This window comes from Pinus tabuliformis, chromosome J (assembly GCF_031772625.1).
Source record: "Pinus tabuliformis cultivar Carrire ecotype Pingquan chromosome J, CPIR1, whole genome shotgun sequence".
Taxonomy (NCBI): Eukaryota; Viridiplantae; Streptophyta; class Pinopsida; order Pinales; family Pinaceae; genus Pinus; species Pinus tabuliformis.
In genome coordinates, this window is record NC_142295.1 from 872,773,870 (window position 1) to 872,789,968 (window position 16,099).

Below are 16,099 nucleotides of genomic sequence, written 5' to 3' on the forward strand. Positions count from 1 at the left end.
AGGACCGTTTAAAGTCGTGGAAAGAGTTGGACCTGTTGCCTATCGTCTTGCCCTGCCACCCCACCTGCATAGAATTCATAATGTATTTCATGTTTCTGTATTAAGACATTATGTAGCTGATCTATCTCATAACATCCAGTGGAAAGAATTGCAGGTATCGGACGAGGGAGTCATAGCGGTCGAACCTTTACGTATACTGGAACGTAGAGTTCGACAGTTGAGGAACCGTCTGGTGGACCAAGTTAAGGTCCAATGGGACAAGTATAGTGCTGGATCAGCAACTTGGGAAAATACAGAGGACATATGTTAGAGATACCCTAATTTATGTCCATTTTGAAGAACTTTACACTATGTTTAGTATATATTTACTTCACTACAGTCAGAGACTCAGAAACATTTTGAATGATTATGGATAAACATGAAACTTTATGGCATAATATATGTTTAAATTCCGGCTGGTACATGGATACCAAAATGATATATGTGGTTCGTTTTACTAAATTATAGTTGTCAAATAAGGTTAAAGGCCGTTAAATGATTTTACTTCGGATAGAAATTGAAACAATATAAATCTGTTTTATTTATGCATGTCAAATATGAGCAACTGGAATGGAAAACAGGAAGTGAATACATCCTAAATAAAAGTCAAAATACATGCATAGAATATGACAAAATATGTTATGCTGTGGTATCTTATGTAAATAATACGTAAGTTATTTTGAATATGCTGATGCACATTTTACAAATGCATGGGTAAGTGTATGATTGCAGATAAACTATGATTGCAGATAAATGATCCAATCTCCAATTTCCGGGATGACCACGTGATGACAGAACCTCAGATCAATTAAAGCTCAAAGTGATTCTATGATAAGGTATCAACCCAAATTTTACTGGGAGGGGTGGAGGTGTTACCCACCGTTTATCCTTCGAACCCTGGAGTCATGGGAGGACTGTGCGAGTCACGCTCCCCTAGACGTGTGATGATGACTGCCGGATGCCTACTGAGAATCAGGTCGGTATAACCGACGCTGTCACCTTAGAGTTATGAATGGTTAGATCAGTGAAACTGACGCCACGGCATACTCCAGTAGAGGACGGATAGGATGGGAGCGGAAGAGATTAGGAAGGATAGGATGATTTTGAATAGCTTGGGGACCTGGATAGAAAAGGTCATGTCCATTAAAACCTTGAACCTAAAACTCTAAACTTCGGGACGAAGTTCTCAGAAGGGGGGGTGTATGTAACGACCCAGCTAAATTGATCCATTTATAAAGTTTTAAACTTTATAATAAAACAAATGTGATAATATTTAAACAATAAATGAGTTAAGTTTTATAAATACAATTTAAATTTATAAATATATATAAGTTAAATTTTATAAAATATATAATTAAACTTTATAATATATATATATTAAATTTACAAAATACATAATTGAACTTTATATTATAAATTTTATATACTATATAAGGGAACTTTATAATAAATATATATATAATCCAAAGGTTATAAGATATATATAACTAAACTTATGAATATACATATGCAGCGTAAAACAACCTATGCTTGCATACCTAAAAAAATCATAAAGGATCCATTAATACGGGGCGCGTCCAACCAGCTGAGAATTCATAGCAGAGCGCCCTTTGCCAGGAAAAGATCTGAGCGTTAAATTGCATGGAGGGCGTGTCAGGTCGGGGGAAGGCGGTGGCTGCAGGTAGGAGGGCGGCCACCGCCAGGCCCGGGGATAAAAACCAACAGCCTGGATCGAGAAGGGGGAGAAAAACCAGAGAGGGGCAGAGAGAACCGAAAGCAGAATTTCACCAGGAGAAAACCAGGAGAAGTTAATTATCTATTGGAAGAGCTTTAAGTCGTCTGAGGTTCTGGGCACGGAGGGACAGAGAGCTTCTGTTGAGCAGCTCTCTGGATTGAGCAGCTAGGTTGCTCAGTCTGGTTGGGTGGTATTGGTCTCCCGGAGATTGGATCAAAATAGCCACGGCATCACCAGCAGCAGATTCACCAGTTCAGTAGCAGAATCAGCAGCAATTAAGGTAAGTACCAATTTAATTCTTCAGGCTTCTGTAATTCAGGTTTTAGTTACTGTGTTTTGTCATTACAAGCATGGGCAGAGAAGGAAGTTCTGACAGATGATGATTGTCTCATGAGTGCACAATGCACCACTTGAGCGGAAGTTGGGAGACATCGAGCTGTAGTCAAATGGACAACAGGCGATGAGGGGCAGGATCCTCGAGGTACCCAGCCTCTTGGATTAGACCTTGCTACGAGAGCCCCGACAAGTAGCAGGATTAGTTGGGTGGGTAGAGAAGGATGCAGATGGAGTGGCAGAGAGAGCAACAGTGCAAGAGTCCCAAGACAGCGCAGAGCTAGCATGCTGCAGCAATGCGAGAAGCACAGGAGTGTTGCACCAATGCAGGAAGGCACAGAGAGGTGTGCAACGGTGCGAGATGCAGGGAGTTGTTGCAACAGCGCAAAGGTCAAAGAGAGGGAGTTCTTGTCAGCGACAGAGGGAGCTTCAGCATCAGTGGGTGTTTCTAGCCCAACAGGGAGGTCAGTTGGGAGATCAGTTACTTACTTCTCAGTAACTGAGTTGCAGTGCAGCAGTGGGCAGCACGATGCAACATGATGAGAGGAGGTGCAGTGCAGATACAGTGCCGGGAGGAAGGACCAGCAACAGCACGGATGCAGAGGGAGTTGTCGTACAGATGCTGCAGTGGCAATGGCAGTGGCAGAACCATGGGCAACAGTACAAGAGGCAGTAGTGCAGAGGATGTTGGGCAGGAAGGCCTAGCATGAGCACAGGTACTGATGCCGGATGATCAGAGTAATACTCAGTGAGGAGTATTGCTAGAGCACAATCTTCGCTAAGAGGGAGTGTTGATTTGGGGTAGCATCGGATCTGCTCTAGCCACAAAATTTGGTGGAAAGGTTGGGGCACATGAGATCCCCAATACCCAGAAAGGGTTTGGGCAGATTCTAAACAAATCAGGAGATATTAAAATAATTAATATTTCTAATGAAGTCCCTAAGACTAAACTTAGGAAAAATAAAATATTAATGTGTATTAATATGAATCTGTGTTAGACTGGTCCAAAAGACATGGATGAAGCCAAATCTAATCTTAGCTGTTGATTAGGGACTTAATCTCAGCCGTTGAATCGTTAACAAGAAAATTACAAGAGGAGGCTTGAGGGTCATTTAGAGATCACACCAGATGATCAGTCATTCTATTCCCTAGAGCGGGGTTTGCTAGGAGAGAGAATCACTGATCAGGAGAGCAGCTGAGGGACATTGAGTACAAAGGAACAGAGAAGGTAGAGATTGTGCTAGGAGAGCAACACAGCAACCAAGTAGGGTGATGCAGAGCCAGCAAGGGCTCACGCAGGGCCACGCAGAGGCAGCCAAGTGCTATGCAGAGCACCAGAGGGGTCAGCGTAGCTGACGCAGAGGCTGCCAGAGCTGACGCAGGGCCTCCTGGCGCTGCGCAGGCCAAGAAAGGTTGACGCAGGGCCAACGTGAGACAGAGAGGGGCTGACGCAGTCCAGATTGGGCAGACGCTAGGGTTGTAGGAGCAGCTCTGTGCTAAGGAGCTACCAGAAGGGTTTTCCTGTGTTTCAGCCACGAGATTTCTCTCAAACTATGAGGTATAGCTGCTAAGGAAATTCTCTGTTGGGTAGGCCAGTTATGACACCCAAATTGTACTCTAATATTGCTTAATAAGAAAATCCTCAAATAGCTGCACCGGTTTTCCCGCATTGGGTTTTTCCGGGGACATTGGTCCAAAAATAATGGTGTCATGTGGTGTGTTTGTTCTTGTTTCTTTTAGTTGCTGATCTGTAATGTGTTGAGCATGCAATGGTGTTTATTTTCAGTATTTACCTTGTAAAAAACTTGTTAAAGAATAATTAACAAGTAGGTAGGAATAAATCAGAAAAAGTGCATGAAGGGTTTCTAAATTAAGTAAACTTAGAAACTTCAACAGAACAAGTTAAAATTCATATAAAATAAGTAATAAATATATTTAATAATGATTGAGAGATGAACTAACAAAAATAAAATGCCATGTGACACTATACTTATAACATTGACTAGTCACAATGGTTGATAGGTCATGTCCTTTGCTTAGAATGTGTCACCTTGTTTATTATTATTATTATTATTATTGTTGTTTGTTTGATATATTTATGCTCATTACATCGTCTATCCTTTCAACAATGCTTTGTCATCAAAGCATTTTATGGAAAATCTTTATGTCTTTGTTCTAGCTTGTAATGCTTTCTCAGTATTCTCTATTCTTGAATCTCTAATGGTTGACAACACAAGACAATATGAGTTACAAAGTTTTGAGCATAATTGTCTAATTGTGAATGGGTTAGATGACTCTAATTCAATTTTCTGCATAGCTATGTGGAAATGACATATGTAATTTGGAAAATAGCAAGACTCTCTACACAAGAATATCTCAATATAATAGGATCTTCACTTAGCTTCTCATACTAATTTCATCTTTAGTTACTTTTTTGAATAATAAAATTATTTTTATAATTAGGATGACAATAAGGCATGATTGTATCTCATGTCTTGTTTTGAACCCTTCACCTTTTGATACTTATGATGATTTACTAGTTGATAATATTTCGATTGGATCTGTATGGTTTTATTCTCCAAAATCTAAATTTTTACATCTAATGACTTCTTTATTTCAATTAAATCAGTAATTATTTCTTTATCAATCATTGATTCTTTGTTGGTAAGTTGCTCCAACATTTCTTGTGATTTCTTTTCACTTTTTAACTTATTAATCTATTTGATCAAGTTTTGATTTTGTTTCTCAAGGCATGAAATTTCTTCATCTTTCTCAGCGAAAACCTTTCCAAATTCTTTCCACTAGTCCTACAACTATTGTATTGACTTCCAGCTATCTTGAAGGATCACTTTTGAGTCTTTGATACATCATTTAGGTCTTGTAATGAGGGAGATACTAAATATTATGTTATCTTCGTCTTCCTATAGGAGAGTATCAAAAATGTTTTCTTCATGTTTAAGATGAAAGTGCCCAATGTTTGACTTCCAGCTATCTTGAAGGATCACTTTCGAGTCTTTGATAGATCATTTAGGTCTTGTAATGAGGGAGATACTAAATATGATGTTATCTTCGTCTTCTTATAGGAGAGTATCAAAACCATTTTCTTCATGTTTAAGATGAAAGTGCCCAATGTTTCCATCCGTGTTAAAACCTAGAGTTATGCCAACTTCATTTTGATACATAGTTGTAACATTAAATTGGGATATAAATTTATAATCATCAATCGTTAATTGTAAGTCCTTAATTTCATATTTTCTTCTCATCGCACATGTTTTTCTAAGAAAGAAAGAAAGAACTAATCTTCCTTGGTAAAAATAATCCCAAATTATTTTGGAAGGAGCTCCAACCGAAAAAGATACAAATTGGAAATAATATTACAGCGTCTAAATGGTTTGACTATGCAAGGCAACTCTATGAGCAGGTTCCCAATGTTGACCCTCTCCCCTTGGTCAACACTGATACTGAACTCTTCATGGTACAAGAGGTAGAGATGGGTATCAAGAAGTTGGGTGTTAGAAAAGAAAAAGACTTAGTTGAACTCCAAGTAGAATATTTAAAGTGGGGCTCATAGATTCTTGCACCTCACATTACAAAAATCTTCAACAACATCATACAACAAGGGCTCCCCACAAATTGGACAACTAGTCTAGCAATACCTCTTTTCAAGAGCAGTGACGTCAATAATCCCTCCAATTATAGGACCATCATGATAAACCCTTTGTTTGCAAAGCTATTTGGAAGCATGCTAGAAAACAAAATTAGCAAGTGGGGAGAAGAAAGAGATAAGCGTGCTAAAGGGCAAGCAAGTTTTAGACCTAAACATTCCGCAGTTGATCATTGTATAACTTTAAGGCACATCATTGAAAAAATTTGGGAGAAAAAGGAAGAAGTCTTTTGTTGCTTTGTTGATTTCAGAAAAGCATTTGACTCGGTTCCTAGGGATAAGCTTTGGCACAGAATGGAGGAACTTGGGGTTCCTAAACATTTGAGAGCAGTTGTGCATAGGTTGTATGAAGAGGTGAAAGTCAAAATTAGAACTTCAGTAAGCATTTCTGAAAGTTTTAGAAGCGATATCAAGGTTAAACAAGGTTTCCCACTGTCTCCTACCCTTTTTTATTTATATATCGACAAGCTTTAGGAGTGGTTAAATTCGTAAGGGGGTGATGGTATCTATTTGGGCAGGTTTGTAAGGCACATCATTGAAAAAATTTGGGAGAAAAAGGAAGAAGTCTTTTGTTGCTTTGTTGATTTCAGAAAAGCATTTGACTCGGTTCCTAGGGATAAGCTTTGGCACAGAATGGAGGAACTTGGGGTTCCTAAACATTTGAGAGCAGTTGTGCATAGGTTGTATGAAGAGGTGAAAGTCAAAATTAGAACTTCAGTAAGCATTTCTGAAAGTTTTAGAAGCGATATCAGGGTCAAACAAGGTTTCCCACTGTCTCCTACCCTTTTTTATTTATATATCGACAAGCTTTAGGAGTGGTTAAATTCGTAAGGGGGTGATGGTATCTATTTGGGCAGGTTTGTTATAGGGCTTCTTTTGTATGCAGATGACCTTATTCCAGCATTCCACAGGGTCGCATCCCCCTACCTGGGGGTTGAGTTTCCTAGCTCCCTCGCGCTCCGGGGACTTGGGGACGAGAGGGGGACGTTTCCCCATGCTCCCAAAAAACAAGGTACATGAGGAAACTTGAAAGGGGTCGTTTCCTCCATTTTTGGGGTTGTTTCCTCCAATTGGAGTCGTTTCCTAGGTGAAAGGGATATTAAGGGGTCTTGAGGGGTCGTTTCCCTAGAAAAAATTCGCAAATTTTTTCTATGAAACAAAAAAAATCATAATTTTTAATATTTGTTGACCAGCGGTGAAGGGTTTACATTATGTTCATTTTACATTTAATTTTCTGTTTGCTCCTTCGTTGATCTGAACACTGCCGCCATCGCCAAGCAGCCTTCTATCTGCTCCTCCGTTGAAAGGAACGTTGTCGCTCATGTATCAGACTTGACTTTTATATTATTCAATATTCATAGTTCATAGTTGGAAGTGGAACATCAATATTGTTTAAAGTTTAAAGCTTAAAGCTTTAAACATTTATAATTTTATAATTTATTTTCATTGTGCATTGCTGATAAGTTAGTAGACTAGTAGTTACACTGTACAGTTACAAAATTACATGTATGATGTATGATTATAATTTATATGATAATGATATCAATGATCATGCTTTTCGTTTTAAATTTGTTTCATTTATATGATTCATCGATTTATATTTTATATTTATAAGTTTTTAAGACCTCGACGCCCCCCGCGTTTCCTAAAAATTGGGGGGGAGCTTTTACATAGGCCACTCTTGCGTATCCCTGCTCCCTCGCCTCCTCATCCCCGAAACTTGGTGGAACATTGCCTTATTCTGATTGCTAAATCGGCTCTTGGTTTGCAAGAGCACTTACTATCCCTTGAGCATTTTTGTAGAAGTGTGGGGATGCAAGTCAATATCAGCAAAACAAAAGTAGTGGTCTTCTCTAAGAAAAGAAAACATAACCAGCATAAGTTCTACTTTGAAGGCAACATTCTGGAAGAAGTTGCGGATTACAAATACCTCGAAATTGACTTCAACAAAAATCTAAGCTGGAATGGTTGTAGAAAGAAAAGAACTTTGGGGGGTTGGAAATCATTTTATGCTTTTCAAAATAGGTGTAGAGAGGCAAAGTTATGGGACTGGAAAACCACTCAAACTCTTTTTGGGCTTCTAGTGATTCCGGTGATTCTCTATGGTTGTGAACTATGGGCCAGCAGTACATCTGACATGCAGTGGAGACAAATTGAGAAAATTCAAAAGCGTTTGATTACAAACAAATTTAAGATTAAAAGTGCAGTTCCTTATGATATCTTGTTAAGTGAAACAGGGACTGCTCCTATTGAAGCAATTGCTATGGTGCGAGTCATAAGGTATTTAAAAAAAATTGAGCAAATGGAAGAGGGTAGATGGCCTAAGGTTGTCTTTAATGATAAATTGTGCAAGAGAAAAAAAAACTTGGATGCAACAAAATAACAAATGGTTTAGTAAATGAGGCATTGGCTTGAATGCATGTCCCATAAACAACAAAGAGATAAAAGCTTTTGTTATGGAAAAGTTCCACAAGCGTACTTGGGATAAGGAGCTAGGAAGAAAGAAAAATTACTATATTGAAGTGTTTAATCCCACTCATAGTCATCAACCAAAAGCATACATAGAGACCAATATCTCTTGGAGAGCCAAAATTCTTATTGCTCAGTTAAGGACTAATTCTCATCAACTCCGTTGTGAAACAGGGCGCTGGAAAAGGCCAAAGGAAGTGTGGGAGGAAAGGGTATGCATTTTTTGTTCTTCCAAAAAAGTGGAAATAGAAAAACATTTCATTTTAGAATGTGAGGCCTTCAAAGACAATAGGAAAAGTTAGGCAAAGTTATGCAGATATGCTGGCAACTAGCTCTTGGGATAATCTATTTAGCGAGGGGTTTGTTGAGAAGCTGGGAGCATTTATTTTGAAGCTTCACAGAAAAAGGGTCGAATACATCAAGCAGATGAAGAAGCAATCTGTCCCATAGGCTATCTTTAACCTCGTTTCTTTTTCTTTCTTTCAATTATGACTAATAATTGATTCCCCTGGTTTATCTTAACATGATTTTTCTTTTTATAAAGAGAAATAGTGATGCTAATATCACTTCCTTGAATAATCCCTTTAACTATTTTAATAGATCAATAGCGCATGTTATAAATGTTTTAGGAAATCTTTCCTTTTTACACCGCTAAACTTAATTTTCGTTTTCGTCCAAATTTCCTTTATCAAATACCATGAAAATGAAACTTAAATCTGCTTTTAATAATAATTAAGCACATAAGGTGCAAAGATCTCACTTTGATATGGAATTGGACACATCAATTCTAGAATGTCCCATCTTATTTATATAACTTAAAAGATGTCCTTTTACTCCTGTCAAATTATATATCACGGGAATAATATTATGGCGGTTGCATCTTCTCTCACAGATTTCTACGAATTAGAATAATTCCCTGATTTACGGCAGGTTGAGACCCGTCCCCTTCATCCTTCGCTGTTTTTCTGATAACGATACAGATTATTCTAAAATATATACAATGAATTTCTTTATGTATTTTTGCGGCGAAATAACTTTTATTGGACCTCTGATTCGCTATGGTCTTCTTTTTTTCAGTATTTATATTCGCCCCCACATATTTCAGTTGTGATTCAACTTCTTGAATTTCTCGTTCTGGCCGTTTTTTTTAATATTTTTTTTACAGTTCAGTAATCTTTTTTTTGTCACACAAATTCTGCATATTTTTTTGGCCAAAAGCCTAAATGTGGTAAAAACCTGGAAAAATCATAAAAACCCTGATAAATAAGAGCTGGATCAGAGTGGCTCTGGTACCGAATGCACTAAAGAATATCCAACACGACAAAGACAATAAGTTAAAGTCCATATAAGATAAATAATAAATATACTCAATAATGAATAAGAGATGAATGAATGAGTTAAATAGAATGCCATGTGATTTGTACTTCTCATATAAAATAAATAATAAATATAATCGATACAATGTAATGTGATAGTGTACATGTAATATCATATGGTTGATAAATCATGCTCTTAATTAGAAATGTATTATTTTTTTTTAAATTATTATTATTCATTTGATATATTTATATTCATTGCAAGATCATAACTTGACATTACATTTAATTTTTAAACTTGATTACATTTATTTGTCACTTTATAGGGTTTATATAACAAAAATTTCCTCGAGTGCAAATACGACCATTATAATGTATTTCCTCTGACAGGGAAAATCTGGATTGGCACATCATGGAAGCTATGGTTCTGTTTAACTGTCTTTAGTCATATAAGAAGCCTTCTTGGAATGCAATTGGAAATCTTTGATGTTCTAAACAGCCAGCACTTGTGCCGCCATCATTGAATATGTTATAATAATAAGACATGAGGTATTCGTATTTTGTAGATTAGACCACAGCAAAGCCGCTGCCAATGCCATTGGCCGAAAAGGAATGCATTTGCATCAAGGCCAAGTGCATGTCCTGGGTGATTTTGAAAGAATGGACTGCCCTTTCCCAAAGCATCTAGGTTTGAAGAAAAGATTCATTACCTACAAACTTAAGAATACTGTTCTGTCTTTTACATTTGAAGTACTAGGAAATACAACATAGGCTAGAAGATAAGGAACGAATTACACACGTATTTTATCCAAAACTGACTGTTATACAAAAGTTTGAAAAGTGAGTGAGTACTCTGCAAGGGCCCATAAAGCACATATACATTTAGATTGTTAGTGCCCATTTTCTGTTTCTTGCTCTAATGACTACCACTCTTACTAGATATAACGAAAAACGGTATATAACATTTTATCTTCCAAATGCTGAAAAGGAAAACAAGAAGGTTGAAGAGAAAAAATATGTTTGTTTAATCGAAAGCCTCCAAAGAGTTGCAAAGAATCTAACCTGATAGAATGATTGGTATTCGATAATCTGGATCAGGTATGACCGTTTCTCTCTTTGTGGTCTTCCTCCCAATCTATAATAAACCATCAAAGAAATGAAATTTAATGCACTTTTCGAAGAATTCATTAGTAATGTAGTAACCAATATCAGTAAAAAAATGTAATTTCACACAATAAGCTCAGAAGTCATCGGTAATCTAACTATAGAATGTGTTGAATGAGATGTGTAATAACTTATTGCAGCAAGAATAAACACATCAGTAATCTAATATATATTTGAGTAAAATGGTTTCAAGAATCAACTAGTGGTAAGCAGAACTGTTATGTTAGTTATGCATCCTTATCATTTAAGGAGCTCCACAAGACATTTAAATCGTTGATGCATGGATCAGTTATTAAGACAATGAGAGGGCAAGACCCCAAAAGGCAACCATAGCAGCACACATATTTAAAAAGAACCAGAATTATTGGTTGTACAATAAACAATTTCTGTAGTGCATGAATTGAACACTTGACATTTGTCATGCACATACCCCTATTGGGTGACACTGCACCAAGTTTCGAGGATGGGATTCAATGGGCTTCCTGCTCACTAATGCCACTAGGACCTCCCACCATTGTTGATGTGATCCAAAAGTGCTGAGATTCCCTTCACAGTGTCGTTCCTGTCTTAGCCCGAATGTAGGAGCACAACTGCCCGTCCCCATGTTCCACCCCTTTGACAGCATCTTGGATTTTCTTCCTACCCTTTCCCCTTTTTGTTCTACCCTAGCCTTAAAGCTACGTATCATTTCTTCATACTTGACCCTCTCTCCAGCAGATCAACAGATCAAAAGGCACTTTTGAGGCCTAATCTTGTGAATCCCTAGAAAAGAAGTGGATCAAAGTAAATTTGGGGTCTAAAATGGGCTTCATAAGAAAAATCAATGTTGATGAGTTGGAAATCAAAAGCCAATGGAGTTTCAAGAAATTGGGTCAACCATAATCATCAAGTTGAATCTATAGAAGTCAAAAACTATTACATGCCATTTCTATTTGGCAATATTTTTTTTTTTGTATCTAGAGGAATCGGCAATTGGGCTGGTCTCATACTCGCATGACACGGGGTCAATTCCAACCACTACTACTATAACCTCCAATTGCCTACATATGTCCCTTCTGCAGACACAAGCAAATCTGGAGGATTTGAACCTCAACCCTCCTTGCACATAACACTTCATTTTCATGGCCAACGCCAATTAAGTTGGCCCTTGGTGGCTTATTTGGCAATATTTAATTACATATAGACCTCACCTTGGTTAAAATCTTGGTAATAGCATCTTGACATATAATAGATATTCTTGAGATATTAAATATAAAGTATTTTATATTATCGCTACTTTGGGGCATTGAACAAATAATCTCACTTTAATTAAAATCACAAGAAGTCACCTTAAATTATCTATTATAAAGACTTATATAGTCCTTACAACTAGTAAATACTAAATATATATTCAATTTAACAAGAAACCTAAGAAATATATAATATATTATCTTAGAAAATCATAAAAATAACTAACACATGCGCGTGCACACATACACACACATATGAGAAGAAATATAACTAACTTAAATATCATATAACTGAGAAATGTATCATCTACTATATTATACAATGATAGTAACTTATATATATATATATATATATATATATATAAACGATCAATAAATATATATAATAAATAAGAAGAAATATAACTAACTTGTGTTATATAACTAAGAAATATATCATATAACTAAATATATATTATATATTAAAATAAACATAATACTATATATACAATAAACAGGCTAGCCTTGACCTAGGCTTAGCCTAATTATATTTATATATATATATATATATAAACTATTTAATATAATAATATCACATAAATCATAATATTATATCATTTATTGTGTGTTGCCTCAAAATCTAGTAGGTCTTGTGAAGGGAGCTCACAAGACAAGAACTAGACCAAGGGACAACAATGAGGTGGAGGCCCACTGTCACCACAACACACCACCTCCTGCTCTTTAGTGGATTTTCACCACAAGGGAGGCTTCCTGGTTTAGGTCACCTAGAGGATATTCTTGGTATAGGGTTCAAAGGTGACAATTGAATAGGCTCAGACGGGGTACTCGGACTAAGAACAAGGCTCAATTCTATGTAATAAGGAGAAGTGTATCCTCAAAGGAACCTATAAAGGAGGTTGAATAAGCTTACCCAAGATACTCTAGACTAAGGACAAGGCTCAATCTTACTAGACAAGGAATAGTGTATCTTAGGAGTAGCCTACAAAAGGCTCAAGGAGAGCACTCCAATTAAGAAAAAGGCCCAATCTAGTGAAACAAGGAATAATGTGCTCTCCAAGGGACCTATCAAAAGTACTTATGGCCTAGGGTTTAAGGGATAAGCAATGATAATGGCTTACAAAGGCACATAAGACCAAGAAAAGGCTTATGAAAATTGGTATGATCAACAAAAGGAGCAAAAAGCCTTCAAGTGAACCTAAGTTGAAGCCTTAATGCAGAATTAGGGTTTTTCTAGCCCTAGAATTGCCTAGGGTTGATGATGTTAGCCCTAAGGAAGTAATTTCAACCGTGCAAATTGCTAGATTTTGATGTTTTAAAGCTTAGAAAGATGAAACAACTTCAAATCAAGTCAACATCCAAGCCCTAGTTGAATTCTGCTTGAAAACCCTAATCCTAGTTTCTTGCCTTGAAGTGCCGAAATTTTCTGTTAAAAATTGTAGCCATGGTCGGCATTTTCATCAATGAAATAAAAGGAAGAAAAATAAATAAAAATTGCAAATTTGAATTGATGGTTTCCCTCCCAAAAATCTAGAAGTCAGCCTGAAATTGTTTTAGGCCAGTTGGGCCCCCAAGAGGCACCCATTCGACCCCCTCTTCAAGTCTATAAATATGAGACATCCTCTCCTCATTTGTACACATTGAATTGATCTTGTCTATCTCTAATCCAACGAATTTCAGAAGGAGAAAAGGGGGCTGAAAATTTAGAGGGCTATGGGACTTGGCTTGGCATTTTTTCATATTCATGGGTATTGGTTTGGATATTATCTTGATGGTATTTCTAATGCACTAATGAATCTTGAACACTTTCTCTCTCTCATAAGGAATAATTTCTAGGTTTTCCCTTTGTGGGTTTTGCCTTGGCCTCGGGCCCAATTTCTATGTCTCTTGCCTCATGGTTTCATGGTTATTTTCTATTGCCTCTCATGGTTTACTAGTTGATATTTTCTTTTGTACAACTGTGTAATGATCTTTGAATGAATACAATGTGAAATTTATGCTAACTAACTCTGGTTATCATGTAGAAGAAAATTATTTCTAACCTATGCCCTATAAAATTAACATTTTTGAGGCTCGAAATATAGGGGCCAAAATTTTAGAGCTAAAATTTCAAAGCCGAAAATTTAGGGCCCGAAATTTTAGGGCCAAAATTTTCAACGTTGAAGTTTTAGGAAGAGAAGAAAAAGAAGAGATTTTTTGAAGTTTTTAATTTTTTTTATCATCTATGTGGAAGGCCAATGCCTTGACCTTGGGTGATGGAGTCTACGAGATACCTACTTGGGATAAAAATACTAAACCCTAGCAAGGAGTAAGCGAACATGAAACCCTAGCTATCTTTTTTGTGAGGGAGCAAATCATGAGGAGAGGTAGTTGAAAGATTAACTCATGGGTTTATCACACAAATTATATGGTGGGTAATGCATACAATACCATTTTTAAGATTCCATAGAAAAAATTTCAACAATAACTAGCACATAGAAACCCTAGACAATAAAACATTCCACGCTATAGCTACAAAATATAAATATATATAAAATACAACAAACACTTACAAGATAGAATGCATGAACGAATCCATTATTGCTCCAAAAATGACATATCCAACACCAAAGAACAGTTCCGTAAGCAAAAATCCACAATAGATCACATCTCCACAAGGTACAAGGTAAATTTCAGCTTGGAAGAAATCTTTTTGAGAGGCCCAATTGATCCACCAGCAATAATGAAAATGAAATGAACCTATCCTCTATATGTATAAGGATTAGGTCTCCTAATTTTAGTCTACAAAGCCCCTAAAAGCAAGTTTGATTGTTTAAATGACCTTGGGTTACAAGCCAACCCATTAACTTACCACAAAATAAGCCTATTAGCGCACACATGTGTGTCGTAGCCTCTTAATTGTTGACGTCATCCATAATTAATACTCCAAATGCCATGCCAAAGTGTGATGAGGTGTCAAATAATGTGTAGATGCCTGGATGACGAAAAATTGAAGGTTGGCCCTCAAATCCACCTCAATATCTCCTATGTGGTCCCAACTACTAGTTGGGGTGCCATCAAGTGGTCTACATGGGTCTCCAGCTTGTCAAATAAGGCCTCTTTCTCCCTAGCATTAGGGATTGCTTTAGTGCAACAAGCCCTCACTAGTCTCTCAACAGGGAACCATCCTTATCTAGGCTCTAAATTAGCTCCTTCCCACCAAGTTGTGTCAAGGCTAGCCTGGGAGCATACTGCATCCAGTAGTGTCATCATGAAGAATCCTCAAAACCAAGTCAAAGTAGACAAAGGCTCTGGGTCCTGGAGGTACTCTGGGACATGTGTCATCCCCTAGTGTTGTCAAAAGGCTTCAGTCTCTCAACGTTGCACTTGCTTGTTATTAGATTTTTCTATGTTGTAACAATTACTTTAGCCCGATCAATACTTCAATTAGCAATCTTGAAGAATAACCCAAGTGCATGATATAACTGTAGGGTCGGCTGGGCATGGGGAACCAGGTGCATCTTCCCCGTCCAATAGGTGAATCTCGAGAAATCTTTGAATGTTTCTGGGGATCCATGGAATGTTGTCTACTACTGTGGAGGCCCATGGCTCTCTACACACACCTTACATGTGCCAATGTAGCCCACTGTCACCTTAGCTAAGGCTCCCTACTCTTTACAAACTTTCACCGATGAGAGGAGACCCGGTATAACAAAGACCACGATGACGAATATATCAATGATAGAATAAAAGGTGATCCCCAAAAGCCTATTCACAAGAGAGGCTCAAATATGCAGCTTGCTTGCTTAAAAGGCAAGGTGAAAAGCTCTCTACGAAGGGTTAGGATTTGAAGATATGACTTGTAAAGCAGATTCCTAGACCTCAGAATCCTTGTGGAAACCTAGTTTCTAAATGGTCTTTGAAGAATTGACTTTGATAAGAAGTGGGACCACACGAGACCAAGTGGACCCAAAATTAGGTCAAGGGGATGGAATTGATCAATCAAGGGTATGCTTGACCTAATTGAGGAGAAGAAAGGGATCAAAGGAGAAATTTTCTTTGATTTTGATGGAATGACCCCAATGAGGTCACTAGCCAAGGGAAACCAAAGGCAAGAATCGATCTTAGAGCTAGGGCTTGGAATATCTCAAGATCCCACCGTTAGAATTTCATG

At 37.3% G+C, this 16,099-nt stretch overlaps 1 protein-coding gene across 3 annotated transcripts in view; it reads right to left on the minus strand.

Annotated features, from left to right (window-relative positions):
* Positions 1–16,099, minus strand: part of LOC149229456 (uncharacterized) — a 369,375-nt gene that overhangs the window by 202,836 nt on the left and 150,440 nt on the right. For all 3 annotated transcript variants that reach the window (XM_089378658.1, XM_089378657.1, XM_089378659.1), the window contains exon 3: positions 10,619–10,691. In XM_089378658.1, the coding sequence (XP_089234784.1) occupies positions 10,619–10,691 (73 nt within the window). The remainder of the gene's footprint in view (positions 1–10,618; positions 10,692–16,099) is intronic.